This window comes from Bufo gargarizans, chromosome 10 (assembly GCF_014858855.1).
Source record: "Bufo gargarizans isolate SCDJY-AF-19 chromosome 10, ASM1485885v1, whole genome shotgun sequence".
Classification (NCBI taxonomy): domain Eukaryota; kingdom Metazoa; phylum Chordata; class Amphibia; order Anura; family Bufonidae; genus Bufo; species Bufo gargarizans.
Window position 1 is genome coordinate 99,104,524 of NC_058089.1, and position 17,834 is coordinate 99,122,357.

General features: G+C 47.1%; 1 protein-coding gene across 1 annotated transcript; it reads left to right on the forward strand.

Moving 5' to 3' along the window:
* The first annotated feature begins 941 nt into the window (after nucleotides 1-941).
* Nucleotides 942-17,834, forward strand: LOC122921014 (ADP ribosylation factor like GTPase 2 binding protein). Its single transcript, XM_044270886.1, has 7 exons — nucleotides 942-1,041; nucleotides 2,432-2,485; nucleotides 7,053-7,114; nucleotides 7,970-8,076; nucleotides 9,401-9,486; nucleotides 10,254-10,350; nucleotides 17,150-17,834. The coding sequence occupies exons 2-7, from the start codon at nucleotides 2,448-2,450 to the stop codon at nucleotides 17,228-17,230; spliced, it is 471 nt and encodes a 156-aa protein (XP_044126821.1). The 5' UTR covers nucleotides 942-1,041; nucleotides 2,432-2,447; the 3' UTR covers nucleotides 17,231-17,834.

The window sequence follows — 17,834 nt, forward strand, 5'->3', positions numbered from 1 at the left end:
ATATAATCTCACACAGCAGCCCCCACCAGTATATAATCTCACACAGCAGCCCCCCCAGTATATAATCTCACACAGCAGCCCCCCCAGTATATAATCTCACACAGCAGCCCCCCCCCCAGTATATAATCTCACACAGCAGCCCCCCCCAGTATATAATCTCACACAGCAGCCCCCCCCAGTATATAATCTCACACAGCAGCCCCCCTCAGTATATAATCTCACACAGCAGCCCCCCCAGTATATAATCTCACACAGCAGCCCCCCTCAGTATATAATCTCACACAGCAGCCCCCCCAGTATATAATCTCACACAGCAGCCCCCCCAGTATATAATCTCACACAGCAGCCCCCCCAGTATATAATCTCACACAGCAGCCCTACCAGTATATAATCTCACACAGCAGCCCCCCTCAGTATATAATCTCACACAGCAGCCCCCCCCAGTATATAATCTCACACAGCAGCCCCCCCAGTATATAATCTCACACAGCAGCCCCCCCAGTATATAATCTCACACAGCAGCCCCCCTCAGTATATAATCTCACACAGCACACACCCCCACCCCCAGCAGTCACATCCCCCTCTCCTGCACTGTCTTTCTCCCCTCTCAGTGCTACAGACGCTGCTGACCTTCCTACTTTGCAAACAGTAGAAATAGAAGAGCCACCCACGTGACCTAGGGATGTCACGTGATATCGTGACGTCAGGAGGTCCTCATGGAGTATAGTATTTAGCAAATAGTCCAAATCTTTATTACACTCTTCCCTAATGTCCCTCATTCATAGCGTCACTGGCATGAGAATCGCTTCCAGGTCACGTGATGCAAAGTCCAACCACTCTTTGTTGCCGTGGAGACGAGTAACGTCGAACGTCTAACGAACAGCCTTTTCTATTGGTCGGCTGCGGACCATCCACCAATGTGATTGGTCGGGGCGAAATGGGCCACATCCCGGAACTGAAAGCTTGTTCAGCAGTTGACAAGGGAAGCTTTATTTGTGTTTGGCCGGTGGAGAGTCTGTACGTCTGCGGGGCAGTTAACACGTATGTAATCACTTGTCTTCCTATTATGGGGTCCCTTCCGTCTGTCTGTGCATGAAATGCATACAATGTCTACCTGTGCTGAGGGACAGAGCCTCACGTCAGCAGCATGGGTGCATAGTTATCAGGGCAGTCACCCCTATGTGGGTAGTAATTGCAAGAATAATGGGGGGAGCTTTGTTAAAATCGGTGAAAAGGGAAAACTGGCTTATTTGCCCGTAGCTACCAATCAGATCGATCCTTTCATTTTCCAAATCAACTCTGAAAAATGAAAGGTGGAATCTGATTGGTTGCTATGGACAACTAAGCCTCTTTGCCATTTGCACCCGTTTTGATCAGTCTCCCCATAGTGTTCATACTGAGCGCCCTATTTATGAAAACCGGTTTAAAAAAAAGCCTGTATGTGTCGCCTCTTAGCATCCAATCACATGGCAGTTTTCATTTTACAATGGCCAGGAAGCTGCGATGTGATTGGTTGCTATGGGCAACACCGTTTTTTATGGTTATGTTCAAACTATAGAAAATACATCCCCACAGGTTTTTGGTCCACATTTAGCCCTATGTAGTGATGCTAATTTGAGCACGCTCCTTTTTATTTAGATTCTGAATCGGAGCATCGTTCATTTTAATCCATGGGCGGTGATGTTAGGAGTTTTTTTATTATTATTATTATTATTTTGCAGAGCTTTTCAAAAAAGGGTTTGTTCATGAAAAATATTAGCAATTTTTCAAACCAGCACCTGGATCTGAATACTTCTGTAATTGCATGTAATTAAAAATGTATTTGTAATCTACCTGTGTAGCGCCACCTGCTGTTTGCTCGTTTTCTAATTTGTCTGTCCTGCTCCCTGAGAGGGACGCACATGCTCAGTTGCATCCTTTCACTGCCGTCGGCCGCAGCAAAAAATTGAATGGGGAGATTTCTGGATCCATGTGAGGTACTGGGCTGGTTCTAGCTTTGTTAGAAAGAGGTTGTCCTGTACTGTAATATTTTTATGTCTTGCATTAATCATGGGACAACCCCTTTAAGGAAATATCCCCTAGATCAGGGGTAGGCGACCTCCGGCGCGCCAGCTGTTGTGGAACTACAATTCCCAGCATGCATTCTTGCTCTGCTCTTCCAAGTACTCTCATACAAATGAATGGAGCATGCTGGGAATTGTAGTTTCACAGAAGGTTTCCACCCCCGACCTCGATTATAATCCGGGCTGTATCAACGTTATAACTGGAATAGGTTCATTCTTTGGAAGATGCGATGACGTTTGGCAGTTTGACTGGCACAGTCCATGGTCCGTAAAGTCTTTCTGCTCAATGGGAAATATACAAAGATGTAGAGAACCTGACATCATCTCTGTCTGTTCGTATAGTCATTTTCTTCTCTTCCCATTCACAGATTTAGTCCGTCTAATATGGAGGACCTGGAAGAAGAGAATTTTACCCTGTCAATGTAAGTCCATAAAGGACGGGCACAGTTTGGTATTTTTAGAATATTAGGGAATGGGATACAGTGGTGTTTGCACATGCAGCCTTATTAAAAGGGCTCTCCGGGCTTTTAATATTGATGACCTATCCTCAGGATAGGTTGGCGGTGGTCCGACACCTGGCACCCCCGCCGATCAGGTGTATGAGGAGACGGCGCGCACAGTGCCATCTCCCTTCTCTTCTCCTGCTCGCCATAGACATAGCAGCAGCTATCAGGAAGAGAGAAGGGAAACAGCACGTGTGCACGGCGCGCGCCTCCTCTTCACACAGCTGATCAGCGGGGGTGTCGGACCCTCGCCAATCTGATATTGATGACCTATCCTGAGGATAGGTCATCAATATTAAAAGCCAGGAGGACCTCTTTTTAAAGGGGTTCGCTGGGATTTTTATACTGATGGACTGTCCTCAGGATAGACCATCGGGATTCCATCACCTCGTACCCCGCTGATCAGCTGTGTTTCAGTAGCTCTGTTGCCGAAGCTACACAGCTCCATCCACTGTGTATGGACCAAGCTGAGCGGCTCCCACCGAAATGAATGGAAGCTCTGATATAGTAACCAGCTCCATCCACTACACCAGGGATCTGCAACCTCCGGCACTCCAGCTGTTCTGAAACTACAACTCCCAGAATCCTCCTTTCACTTGAGAGTTACAAGAACTGCTAAATAGTTGTGCATGCTGGGAGTTGTAGTTTCACAGCAGCTGGAGCGCCGAAGGTTGCTGATCTCTGCACTAGGGATCGACCGATATTGATTTTTAAGGGCCGATACCGATACCGATAATTTGTGAACTTTCAGGCCGATAGCCGATAATTTATACCGATATTCTGGGAATTTTCATTTTTGAAAAAAAAAATAAAATTCCCACAAATCTGCTGAAAATTAATGTTTATTGTTAATGTGTATTTTTTTTTTTTGTAAATCTTTCTTTCTTTTATATTTAATATTTTGGTGTTTTTATTTTTTTTTGTAACTTTTTTTTTTAACTAACTTTTAGCCCCCTTAGGGACTAGAACCCTTGTCCTATTCACCCTGATAGATCTCTATCAGGGTGAATAGGAGCTCACACTGTCCCTGCTGCTGTGTGCTTTGTGCACACAGCAGCATGGAGCTTATCATGGCAGCCAGGGCTTCAACAGCGTCCTGGCTGCCATGGTAACCGATCGGAGCCCCAGCATTACACTGCTGGGGCTCCGATCGGAGGAGCAAGGGAGGAGGGGATCCTGTGGAGGGGCGCACTGCGACTGGGGTGGGGGGGCCCTATGCGCCACCACTGCTTAATACTGGGGGGGAGGGGGGCGCACTGCGCCACCAATGCTTAATACTGGGGGGGCTTGGGGGGGGGCGCACTGCGCCACCAATGAAGCTTAATCTCACATTTATTCATATACAGGAGGCGGGAGCTAGCTGCAGGATCACATAGCCGGCTCCCGACCTCTATGAGCTGTAGCTGCGATCCGCGGCACCTGAGGAGTTAACTACCGCAGATCGCAGCTACAGCTCATAGAGGTCGGGAGCCGGCTATGTGATACTGCAGCTCCCGCCTCCTGTATATGAATAAATGTGAGATTAAGCTTCATTGGTGGCGCAGTGGCCATAGCTCCTCCCCTCCTCCTGTCCCCTGTCCTTACATTGGCGGCAGCAGCAGCAGCACAGGGGGAGGAGACACTGCTCCTTCTCCCCTGTGCTGCTAAGGGGAACACGGAGAGCGCTGTCAGCAGCGCGATCTGTGTTCCCCATACACTATCGGAATATCGGCAAAATAGATGCCGATACCGATAGTGTTCAAAATCCTGAATATCGGCCGATAATATCGGTAAATCCGATAATCGGTCGATCCCTACTCTGCACTACACATTTGACTGTGTGGTTCCAGTGACCGCTACTAAAAAAAAGAGCAGATCGCCGGGGTGTCGAAAGCATGCCCGTGTGATAATAATGGCCGATCCTGAGGATAGTCAGCACCATATATTAGATATATTATATAACCAAGAAACCACAGATATAACATATAGGCCTGTGATGGCTAACCTCCGGCACTCCAGCTGTGGTAAAACTACAGCTCCCAAGATGTACACTTGCTTGGCTGTTCTCAGAACTCCATAGAAATGAATGGAGCATGCTGGGAGTTGTAGTTTCACCACAACTGGAGTGCCGGAGGTTAGCCATCACTGATATAGGCTATATACAGTTGCAAGAAAAAGTATGTGAACCCTTTGGAGTGATATGAATTTCTGCACAAATTGGTCATAAAATGTGATCTGATTTTCATCTAAGTCACAACAATAGACAATCACAGTCTGCTTAACCTAATAACACACAAAGAATTAAATGTTACCATGTTTTTATTGAACACACCATGTAAACATTCACAGTGCAGGTGGAAAAAGTATGTGAACCCTTGGATTCAATAACTGGTTGAACCTCCTTTGGCAGCAAGAACTTCAACCAAACGTTTCCTGTAGTTGCAGATCAGACGTGCACAACGGTCAGGAGTAATTCTTGACCATTCCTCTTTACAGAACTGTTTCAGTTCAGCAATATTCTTGGGATGTCTGGTGTGAATCGCTTTCTTGAGGTCATGCCACAGCATCTCAATCGGGTTGAGGTCAGGACTCTGACTGGGCCACTCCAGAAGGCGCATCTTCTTCTGTTTAAGCCATTCTGTTGTTGATTTACTTCTATGCTTTGGGTCGTTGTCCTGTTGCAACACCCATCTTCTGTTGAGCTTCAGCTGGTGGACAGATGGCCTTAAGTTCTCCTGAAAAATGTCTTGATAAACTTGGGAATTCATTTTTCCTTCGATGATAGCAATCCGTCCAGGCCCTGACGCAGCAAAGCAGCCCCAAACCATAATGCCCCCACCACCATACTTCACAGTTGGGATGAGGTTTTGATGTTGGTGTGCTGTGCCTCTTTTTCTCCACACATAGTGTTGTGTGTTTCTTCCAAACAACTCAACTTTGGTTTCATCTGTCCACAGAATATTTTGCCAGTACTGCTGTGGAACATCCAGGTGCTCTTGTGCAAACTGTCAACTTGCAGCAATGTTTTTTTTGGGACAGCAGTGGCTTCCTCTGTGGTATCCTCCCATGAAATCCATTCTTGTTTAGTGCTTTACGTATCGTAGATTCGCTAACAGGGATGTTGGCATATGCCAGAGACTTTTGTAAGTCTTTAGCTGACACTCTAGGATTCTTCTTCACCTCATTGAGCAGTCTGCGCTGTGCTCTTGCAGTCATCTTTACAGGACGGCCACTCCTAGGGAGAGTAGCAGCAGTGCTGGACTTTCTCCATTTATAGACAATTTGTCTTACCGTGGACTGATGAACAGCAAGACTTTTGGAGATACTTTTATAACCCTTTCCAGCTTTATGCAAGTCAACAATTCTTAATCGTAGGTCTTCTGAGAGCTCTTTTGTGCGAGGCATCATTCACATCAGGCAATGCTTCTTGTGAAAAGCAAACCCAGAACTGGTGTGTGTTTTTTATAGGGCAGCTGTAACCAACACCTCCAATCTCATCTCATTGATTGGACTCCAGTTGGCCGACACCTCACTCCAATTAGCTCTTGGAGATGTCATTAGTCTAGGGGTTCACATACTTTTTCCACCTGCACTGTGAATGTTTACATGATGTGTTCAATAAAAACATGGTAACATTTAATTCTTTGTGCGTTATTAGTTTAAGCCGACTGTGATTGTCTATTGTTATGACTTAGATGAAGATCAGATCATATTTTATGACCAATTTGTGCAGAAATCCATCATTCCAAAGGGTTCACATACTTTTTCTTGCAACTGTATTTCCTTGCTGTACATGCAATAAACCATTATAAATACCAAAGTACAAATTAAATCTTTATTTGCTATCATAATTACACACATCAAAGCTTGACAGAAAGGTTACTGCGCTGCCTCTGGAGGTACAAATCTAATTCGGGCTATGGATGGATATTAGATGTATATTGTATGACACTGTGCTTCCAAATAAAGTATAAATATCACCAAACCAGCGATGCCAACCGGATAATTATATGTACCAACACAGTGGGGGACATTTATCATCTCCCTTACACCAGAAAAGTGGCATTTTAAATGCAACTTAAAATAAATAAATCTTTTTACAGAACCCTTGCCATTTTTTAAATGCTCCCACTAGCGCCACGGCCTTCTCTCAGCTTTTTCTAGGCAATGTGTGGTGATGTCACCGTACGTTGGTCACGTGGCCTAGGAGCAGCTCAGCCACATAGAAGTGAATGGGGCTGAGCTGCAATACCAAGCACAGCCACTATACAATGTACGGCGCTGTGCTTGGTGAGCACAGAAAAGGCCGTGGCGCTCATTCTCAAAACAGTTGACCGGGTGTCGGACCCCAACCGATCACATAGTGATGACCTGTCCTGAGGAAAGGGGATCAGTATAAAAGTCTCAGAATAACCCTTTTAAATTTAGCTTGTTACTAATGGTGACTCATAGACTGTTGTAGTCAGAAAGGTAATCAGTTATTGGCAAGTTTTTCTTTGCATTTCAGATCATCCCCCAAGGATGCAGAATTTGACTGTGTGGTCGGGCACCTGGAGGATATCATAATGGGTAAATATGAAAATACCCACACACAGCACAGACATATTAAAGGGGTATTCTAGAAAAAAAAAAAAAAAAAATATATATATATATATATATATATATATACATATATACACACACACACACACACACACACACACACACACACACACACACACACACACACACACACACACACACACACACACACACGGGAAAAAAAGGCAGCACAGCCCGCAGGGAAAAGCCTATCCCAAAACTACAAGCAGGAAAAAAGGGCAGCGCTCCAAAAAATAAAAATGAAGAACACTCTTTACTCACCTCAGTGCCAATGGCGACGTTTCGGCTCTGCACTAGAGCCTTTCTCAAGCCAAAACCTTTGTGTGCTGCCCTTGCCCATCCCCCACCACTTCTGTTCTGATGGGGCCGGGGTCACGCTGCATTACACACTTGTCTCGACACGTTGGGAAATGGCTGTGAAAGCTGCTCAGCCAATCACAAGCTGCAACGATGACCGGCCTCAGCCAATGATTGACCGAGCAGCAATCTCCTGCCATCTCGGGGACAGCAGCAGGAAGTGGAGTGAAGCAGGGGCCACCGCTCTGTTGGAGCAGCCGCGGAGGGGGATAGGCGAGGTGAGTGTATTATGTTTGTTTTTGTTTTTTTGCAGTGGTATACTCTTTCAGATTAATTTCCTGTCTTGTATTATTTCACTATAAAAAAAGTTTTTTTTCTAATACATGGATTGCAATAGTTTTAGTATGTGTTTTTTTTGGGTGGGTGATGACAGCCATTGCCAGGAGGAGAGAGAATGGTGCAATCTTATGAATGAATAATACAAAATTGTCATTAGTCTGACCTTTATTTTTGTTTTATGTACAGATGACGAGTTCCAGGTTCTACAGAGAAATTTTATGGAAAAGTATTACCAAGAATTTGAAGACACTGAAGAGAATAAGCTTACATACACACCCATATTTAATGAATATGTGAGTAAATTTGTAACCTGCCTAATAACACAGAATGGTCATAGTTTAAGCAGATGCATGCGTCTAGGGGGGCGCTGATGTGCCCGCATGTCATCTGTTGGTTGTAGGGTCCTCCTGTTTTGGCGTATGTTGTGATCTTTGACTATGGCACAGTTTGCTTTTCTTTAGCAGTAAACCGCTGACCGTTCCCGCCAAATAAGTGCTAGTGACAAGTGAGCGGCCTTCTGATAAGAGGGGATCCGGCCTGTTGTTGGCACTGGTATGGGGCACTTTTGCTGTAATCAGGAGCCGAGCAGGGCACTCATTATATTGGCATGTTCTGTGGATCGCCTCCCACACACACCTAAAGGGATGGACAGTCTTGTTTTACTGTGAAGCAAATACCTAGTCCCTCTAATAAAATGGGTAAATGGGCACTCTATCTACCCCATTACTTTCTCCATATGTATTAAGGGGCAAATCATGATGGTCATGTCCTATGCAGCCATAAACATTGCCATATGCTGTCACGGACTGGCAGCACCTTTACCCTATACTTGTACAGTACAGGTGAAAGTCGAAAAATTAGAAAATTGTGACTTTGTGGTTTCATAAGCTGTAAGCCATAATCATCCAAATTATACCAAATAACGGCTTGAAATATCTCGCTTTGCCTGTAATGAGGCTCATGTGTTAGTTTCACCTTTTAGGTTGCATTACTGAAATAAATGAACTTGGCACAATATTCAAATTTTTAGAGTTTCACCTGTATACCAGCAGTTTTAGGCTCCATTCACACGTCCGCAAAATGGGTCTGCATCCGTTCCGGAACTGGTGTTGACCCATTTATTTTCAAGGGTGCCACAAAAGAACTTCTGTTCCGCAAAAAAAGAACATGTCCTATTCTTGTCCGCAGACACGGACAAGAAAAGGCATTTCTATTCTAGTGCCAGCAATGTGCGGAACGCAGATATATATTATTTTGAGCCGCGCACGCGCGGCTCTGTTTTAGCTGCGGCACTAAGGAATAAACATCAGCGCATGCGCGGCCACCCTGCGCCGTGCTCGTTTGCGATGACATGGAGAGGCCGGGCACTGGATGGAGCTAGTTCTTCTGCGCAAGCGTGGCCCATGGATGCGGCAGCAAAGTGGTGGCCGTATCCATGGGATACCAAACATATACAATGAGGTAGGAGGCAACAAATTGTAGGGGGAACGCTTGGAAATTTTTAATAAGATAGATTTACAAAAATGCTCAACGGGACATATTTATTAACTTAAACTATGGTCACTGAGATGGGAACACCCCTTTAAGGAATAACATTGTATAATATTTGTTTTGCAGATCAGTTTAGTGGAGAAATTTATTGAAGAGCAGTTGATGGAGCGGATTCCAACATTTAACATGAACGCCTTTATCTCCTCGCTGCAGTAAGTGCTTCTGTGGATCACATGGAGCCTGAACGTTGCTGTATACAGAGCCTGTGCCCACTCTTTGCCTCCCCCACAGTCTTCAGTACCAGCTACTGCTGTTCATCTTCCACTTTGTTCGACACTTGCCTGTTGTTCAGCTTTTTTTCCCACGGCTGGTTTAGTTGCTTGTAGTTTTTAAAGGGATTGTTCATCTTTTGTGAAGCTTTTCTACAAACCCCATAGCATGGCCGGACCCACGGTGGTAATCCTACTTGCCTAATAGCCGTTAATGCCTAGGCAAAGTGTTCACGTGTCACCTGTGCATCATGACACTGGGTCACGTGAAGCATGGGTGACATGTCACCATTGTGGCTAGTCATTGGCTGCTGCACCAATGCATAAACTGGATGTTGACTCCAGGAAGATCCGGGACCTGCGGGGCAGCAAGGGAGTAGGAGGGATTAGGTAAGTACTATTACCACCATGTGGGGTCTGTAAAAAAACTACCCATGTAATTATTGTATCCTTGTTGACATGGATATAAGCTTTTTGGTATTATACAATGTGGATCCGAATAGGTAAACTGCAGTGTAAAGCATGGGGGACAGACAGTGCTGCCAATCCTGGTGTGAAAGTAGATCTCTGACTACTTCTGACATCCATCAGTCAATGACGGATGGTACCTTGACTTACATATGTTAAATACTACAAATCGATGTCCTCCTTATCATTTGAACGGTCTCTGTATTCCTGGATAATATTAGCTTTTTGTGCTCTCTTGGCAGATCCCATCGTCAGGAAATGGCAGGGGACATATTTGACATACTGCTGACTTTCACAGATTTCCTGGCTTTCAAGGAAATGTTCCTCGACTACAAAGCTGTAAGTACCATGATTGTCACCGGGTGTTGAAGGGTTGTCTCAGATAATTAAAAATCTTGGTCAAGCCCTGCAATAGTCTAAAATAAAAAATCCTCTTTATAGTCGCCTCTTTCTCAGGTGCCATTTTCTGCAGTGCTGATCCAGTCCTCCTGCTGCGTTTATAAACTGCAGCCAGTCCCTGTCCGCAGTGGTCTAAGGCCTTGTGCTCACAACCGTATGTGTTTAGCTGTCCGCGAAACACAGATCTGCAAAAGACGTATCCCTGCCTTATGCATGCTGCTGCTACTTTTTTTTTTTTTTAAACCCCTGTAGAAATGTTTTTCTGCAAAACTGACAAGAATAGCACATGTTCAGTTTTTTTTTTGCGAGCTGGCAGAACAAACGGATGCAGACAGCACATAGTGTGCTGCCACATCTTTTGCGGCCCCATTGAAACAAATGGTGCCGCAACCGATTCACAAAAAATGTGGATCGGATGCCGAGCGAAAATACGGTCATGTGCATGGGGCCTAACTCTAAGGCCAGTAATTGGCTGCTGTGGTGACTATCCATACACCTGAACATCACGGTGAATGTACCGCAGTAGCTAGTCACTGTTCTCAGAGTTACAGTGAATCACTGTCCTCAGTGTAAGGCCTCTTTCACACTTGCGTTGTCCGGATCCGGCGTGTACTCCACTTGCCGGAATTACACGCCGGATCCGGAAAAACGCAAGTGTACTGAAAGCATTTGAAGACGGATCCGTCTTCAAAATGCTTTCAGTGTTACTATGGCACCCAGGACGCTATTAAAGTCCTGGTTGCCATAGTAGGAGTGGGGAGCGGTATACTTACAGTCCGCGCGGCTCCCAGGGCGCTCCAGAGTGACGTCATGCGCATGGATGACGTGCCATGCGATCACGTGATCCATGCGCTTGGGGCGCCCTGACGTCACTCTGGAGCGTCCCGGGAGCCGCACGGATGGTAAGTATGCTGCTCCCCCGCTCCCCGCTACACTTTACCATGGCTGCCAGGACTTTAGCGTCCCGGCAGCCATGGTAACCATTCATAAAAAGCTAAACGACGATTAGCTTAAGGCCGGATCCGGATCAATGCCTTTAAATGGGCATTCATTCCGGATCCGGCCTTGCGGCAAGTCTTCAGGATTTTTGGCCGGAGCAAAAAGCGCAGCATGCTGCGGTATTTTCTCCGGCCAAAAAACGTTCCGGTCCTGAACTGAAGACATCCTGATGCATCCTGAACGGATTTCTCTCCATTCAGAATGCATTAGGATAAAACTGATCAGGATTCTTCCGGCAGAGAGCCCCGACGACGGAACTCTATGCTGGAAGAAAAGAACGCAGGTGTGAAAGAGCCCTAACTCCATAGTTACACTGCAGAGTTGCACTGAGGACAGTGATTTGCTGTAGCTGTCACATGCCATATACCGGCACCGGAGGAGGACTGGAGCAGCGCTGCAGAGAACACCACTGAAGAAACAAGGGAGTATAAGATGATTTTATATTTTAGACTATTGCAGGGCTTGATCGAGATTTTTACTTATCTTAAAGAGGACCTTTCACCTGAAAATGAAAGTAAAACTAAAGATATAGCCTTACTTACATGCCCCCGGTGATGCTTATTCAGTCATTCATTTTTCAATCAGTGCCCCTGTTCGTCCGCGCTGCCCCCTGGAATATTTGCCGCCTTGTATGCCAATGAGCCGTTCGGCTCAACTGGGCGGGCCTTCAAAAGTCCTCCCGGGCGTGTCATTCTTCTCCCTGGCACAGAGCGCATCCAATCAGCGCGCTCCGCTCTTAGCCAGGGAGAAGATTCGCGAGAACTGGAGCGATTGCATGCATCCGGAGCCGGTGCTATCTCGCGAGAACTGGAGCGTCTTCTCCCTGGCTAAGAGCAGAGCGCGCTGATTGGATGCGCTCCGTGCCAGGGAGAAGAATGACACGCCCGGGAGAACTTTTGAAGGCCTGCCCAGTTGAGCCGAATGGCTCGTTAGCATAGAAGGCGGCAAATATTCCGGGGGGCAGCGCGGACAAACGGGGGCACTGATTGAAAAATGAATGATTGAATAAGCAATACCGGGGGCATGTAAGTAAGGCTATATATCTTTAGTTCATTTTCAGGTGAAAGGTCCTCTTTAAGGCTGCAAGCTGTGACCCAACCAGAACCCACACCTGTACATATAACCGGAGTTTCAATTGACCTTGCAACCCATTTGTCTAGCTCCTGTGTGAGCCTGCAACAGACAGAGTGTCATGGGTTCGCACACTATCACTTACCACAGCGACCAGCCAATACTCATTGAGATAGGAAGACTCTACAAATTCAGCTATCAGCAAACACTATTACTGCTGCCAACGGGCTAGTGTGTGAGTAGTACCACAAAGCCCAGCATTCCTATCTACCAGCAGGAAGACATTTCTATAAAACTGACTGCCTACAAAATAACTATCTCTACTGGAAACTCTACTACTTTGTTGAATAACTTTTATCTGACTTTTTTTTTTTTTTCACGCCCCCACTACCCAGTAATCAGCAGCAAACTGACACGCCCTTAGTTTCACAAGACATTTAGCTAGAGAATTGATAGCAACAGGCTGATGCCATGGTAATTTATGAGGAAACACAGTGGGTAGCAGAGGAAAACTACTTTCTCGTTAATGGCATTGGGGGACACAGCACCATGGGTATATGCCATGCCCAGCTGACACTAGCAAAAGAAAAGTGTTGGCTCCGCCCAGGTGGGCGATACCGTCTCCACAGCCACTAGGCTAATAAGTTTTAGTCTAGTGTCCGTAGGAGGCAGACATGACCTGCTCTTATTTGCAGGTCTTGCTGTTTTGTTTTATTTTTATTCCTTTTTCTTTTTTCTTTCTTCTGCAGGTCTCGACCTGCCGCAGGATGGGGCTCCATCGTGGATTACCACTTTAGTTGCACCCCCTGAGGGTGCGTACTCCGGTACCTCGCCGGTCACCTAGTCCCCATGACTGCATCCACAGTGGCATGCCGACATTCCCACGCAAGTGAGTCTGCTGAAGGGGTGACCCTGCGGCATCCGAAGACGTTGGACGGTAAGTATCTTCCTCTTCGTCCCTGCCCCATGGTTAGTTCCCCTTCTCCTTCACGAGGGGTCCTGGGTTAGCTCCCCTCTCATGTCCAGGGGGTGGTATCCACTTTAGTCTGGGGTCCTGGGAGGTCCCCTTCTCCCCCTGTTCTCCAAGGTATGGAGGAAATTCTCTCTCTGGAAGGGGGAGGGAGGACTCCTTTCCCCCCCATCGGGTTCTTTCTCACCTCCCTGGCCACTTTGCTTCCTCCCCGGCCTTCCCCACTCCCTCCCCGGCCTCTGCCGGGACTAGGCCGCATTTTTCCCCGGGCCCCAGGTGCTCCATTTGCCCCGATCCGCCCCTTCCCGGGCATCGCTTCTTCCATTCTACCCTCCTCACCTAGTTTTTTCCTCCTGGAGGGCCCCTGGTTTTCGTGATCCGCCCCGCCGACGGCGCTCTGTTTCTAGCCGCCTCATAAATCGAGGCCCTGGCTTCTGGGGTTGCTAGGCTGGGTTCTCTCCCTTTCCCCTCCCGGGCTTTTCCTTGGCCCATTCCCTCTCCTCTCGGCATCTGGGAGGGGATCTCTTCACCTCCTATCTCAACAAAAGCGCAGGTTTTTACCCTGTGGGCAGAGCTGGCACTTAACCCTTGCTTCTCCCAGAAAAGGGCATCCATTTTGCCAGGATCTCTTCTGCAGCCCCACATCCATCCCTTGGTTCTTTTGCGGCTGCTGCTGCAGCACCTCTTTGAAACACAGCACCTGGGGTCAAGTAGGACAGCCTCTGGAGACTCCCAGTCCAAGCCTCTCCTCGGGGTCGCCACGTACTTCGAGCGCCCGTTGCCACGCGGTTAGCCTGACCCTGTTTGTATGCAGTGCTTTTTTCTCAATGGGCTCCTTCCCCGTCACAGACCTTCGGGAGTCTATCCTTGCTCCCCCCCCCCCTCTTCAGGGTGGAGTTTTTTGGTCCGCTTACCTGCCCAAATGCGTCCACCTCTGCCCCCCAGGCTCCCCCCTGTTGACTAGGTACTCTCACGCTCAGACTCCAGGTTCCCTAGTCGACCTCAGGTGGCCTCCGTTAAGTCCTGCTCCCCTTTTGTGTCCTCGGGTCACTCCCAGACAGGTCTGAGGCTGGCCAAGACTCCTCTCCTGTGGTGAGGGTACTATGCATTCGCCGCCTCGGGGGACACCTACCTCAGATTACCATTCTTGGCAGAGCACGATCCTGTCTGCGACCATACGGCCTAGGGCAAGGGTGCCATTATGCCTTAGACTCAGTGCAGGGCACACTAGGAACGGCACAGGCGTGGGGGGGGAGGCAGGCTCTAATAGCCTACTTATAAAGTACATGGCAAATTTCCTCTGCATCCTGGTTCCTGTAGAACAGAACTAGATCTGAGGGAATCTCCTCTGGTTTCTTTCGCCTCATCAGGGGACTCCTCTGCATCGATTCTGTCTCGGAGCAGAGCACCAGGCTGTCTTCCATCATACAGCAGTATCTGGGTGGTCAGAGACAAACGTCCACTGGGGGTCCCCTCCTCCGGCCTTTCTATGGGCTGGCGTCCTGTGATGGGTTCCCCCCTTTAGTGAATCCTTTGTGGAACCCCTCTGGTTGTACTTCCACTGTGGTACGCCAGTGTGTATTAATGCCCTCGTCGGTCCATTAGCACGCCGATGTGCCTATGTGGTGCCCCAGGTACGTACGCCTTCCTCCTCTGGGGGAGGATTTCATACCACTTCTAGATGTATCCGTGTGGGCTGACGTTGGGCTGCTCCTTGCAGACCTTTCTGGTTGCTAGTTTTCTCTGTATGGGAACGCTTCCTCCTTTGGCTGTTCAGAGTCTTCTCTACTCCAATAGCCTTTTGGCGAGTATGCCTCTATTCGTATTTCCAAGGCTTCGTTTTTCCTGGCCCTTCTTGTGGTAAGGGTTCCCGCTGGCCTTATATTCCCGTTTTCCTGGGGATTGATTCTCCTCTTTTTTCTGAAAGCATGCCTTCACGTGCCCTAGTCTTAGCCATTGTCATGTTTTCCCTCCTTCCCAAGGGGGTGGCTGCATTCCGGGGTGGGATAGTGTCTCACCTTCCCCTTCTCATTGGGTGTTTCTCTCCTCTCGCCTGTTTCGGGTGTAAGGAGGCTTACTCTCTTCCTATGGTGACTGTTGAGATTCCTTCTTTGGAGCATTCAGCCACTTGTGCTTCCCTGCTTCCATCCTGGCATCTGCTCCTGACCCTTCCCTCGGTATTTCCTTTGTTTCTCGGCCTTCTGGAATTGACTTCCCTTGCTACTTGGGTGTTCATCAGGGCCTTCCTTTTGCTTGCCTCAAGGAGTTTGTTTTCCTTGAGTCAGGACTTCTGTCTTTTCCCAGGTATTTTCTCCTCACAGGTTCCCTTGCTGGCCCTTGGGGACCAATATGTCTTCTTCTAGATCCTTCTGGAGCCGTGGTGGCTGGCCTCCGGCGTTCCAGATGTGGTGGGGCTGTGGATCCCGGGGTGCACACTTGCTTGGCTGTCCGTGAACTCAAAGGAAATTGGTGCGGCATGCTGGGGGTCGCAGTTTTTCCGCGTCTGGTGTGCCGGGGGTTGGTCATCACCGTCCTTGGGCATATATCTAGTCTGGCTAGATCCCTGCCAACGGTCGCTTTCCAGTGGTGATGCGCTCCTATTTACCAATGGAAACAGGGGATCTTCCAGTTCCTCCCTCTTGCTCTCCAGTGGGCAGTTGTTCACCTCTGTTTCTCCGCAGGACATCTGCCCTGCTTCCTCTCCTTCAGGTTTTTCCCCTTGCTTTTTCTTGCATTTGAGATTTTCTCCCAGGCATTTGTCCTGGGATTCTGGCAGGCTTCCACTGCGTATTCCTTGGGTTTTTTCCTGGTCCTGGAGCCTCTTGGCCCATTCCTTGTTTTCCTATCTCCTGTCTGGTCAGATGGTTCTCCTGCACCTGTACACCCAATTGGTTGCATGGCTGTTCTTTTCCCACCCTCGGGAACTGCTTTAGGACATTCCATGGTGCTATGTCCCCCAATGTCATTAACGAGAGAATTAGATTTTTGTACTTACCGTAAAATCCGTTTCTCATTCAATGCATTGGGGAACACAGATCCCACCCTGTTTTTTACTTTCTGTCTGTGTCACCGGGCTGTTCTCTTGTTCTTCCCCAGTCCAGGGCTTGTTGGTTCTTTGTCTCAGTTTCTCTCTCCTACTGGTTTTGGTACAAACTGATTAGCCTAGTGCAGGCATCCTCAAACTGCAGCCCTCCAGCTGTTGCAAAACTACAACTCTCAGCATGCCTGAACAGCCTACAGGTCTCGGCCTACAGCAGAGCATTGTGGGAGTTGTAGTTTCACAACAGCTAGAGGGCCGCAGTTTGAGGATGCCTGGCCTAGTGGCTGTGGAGAGGGTATAGCCAACACTTTTCTTTTGCTAGTGTCAGCTGGGCATATACCCCCCAATGCATTGAACGAGAAACGGATTTTACGGTAAGTTCAAAAATCCAATTTTTCTAACTACAGTACTTTGAACTGTAAATATGTGAAATTTACATTATATTAGGTAATTATTGATGATGAACTAGTCTAAAACATAAGTTATATTTATGGTAACCGGAATATCCCTTTAACTCTTCATGATATCAAGATGTTAAACAACTCTGCACCACTTGGCCTTTGCCTTCTAAATAGTACTACCCACCAGTGTAATAGAAATGTTATACCCACTGGAAATCACAAGCACTTAACACTGTATTTTTTTATCTCTCTATTAAGGAAAAAGAAGGAAGAGGACTCGATCTGAGCGGTGGCTTAGTGGTGACGCCACTATTCAACTCTTCAGTATCTTCATCGTAGAGACACTATGTGGTCTCGTATATTTATCTACCTTTTACACCAGGCACCATTTGTTCTTTTGTCCATCTTTTAACTGTTTTCCCTCAAATTTACCAGGAACCAATTACTGTCATCGTATGGAGTATTAAGAGCATTACAATACGCGCCCCCTAAGGGTACCGTGTCTAAACCTTTTCCTTCGAATGGTACTCTTTCTGGAAATGTTACACATAATGCGTTGCTGTTGTTTGTATGTTCGTTCAGATACAGTATTGATTTTATCATTTGCATCAAATGTACAGTAAAATTCTCCCAGTATGTAAATGTTTTTTTCAAGCCGACCATAGAAGTGAAATGGGAACTAACCATTAATAACAGTTAAATAGAAAATGCGCAACAAAAAACACATAAAAATGCAGATTTTCTGCATACAACTATGCAGCGTGTGTAGGTAGTCTAAGAAAGAATTTGGGTGTCCTATCTCCTTGACCCCCCCCCCTTCCTTCCAGAGCCACAGTCTGCCTATTAAACTGTACATCTGGTGTATCTTGAATTACGTCCCTTGTGTGTTGTTATATTTAAAATGTTTTTGTTTTCCTTTTTTTAAATAAAATATCAAGTTCAA

What these genes read in the sequence shown, in the direction of transcription:
- LOC122921014 (XM_044270886.1), top strand. Translation starts at nt 2,448, where the DNA reads ATGGAGGACCTGGAAGAAGAGAATTTTACCCTGTCAAT. An exon ending in CACCCATATTTAATGAATAT is followed by an intron (nt 8,077 to 9,400) that starts GTGAGTAAATTT and finishes TTTGTTTTGCAG; the next exon opens with ATCAGTTTAGTGGAGAAATT. An exon ending in GCCTTTATCTCCTCGCTGCA is followed by an intron (nt 9,487 to 10,253) that starts GTAAGTGCTTCT and finishes CTCTCTTGGCAG; the next exon opens with ATCCCATCGTCAGGAAATGG.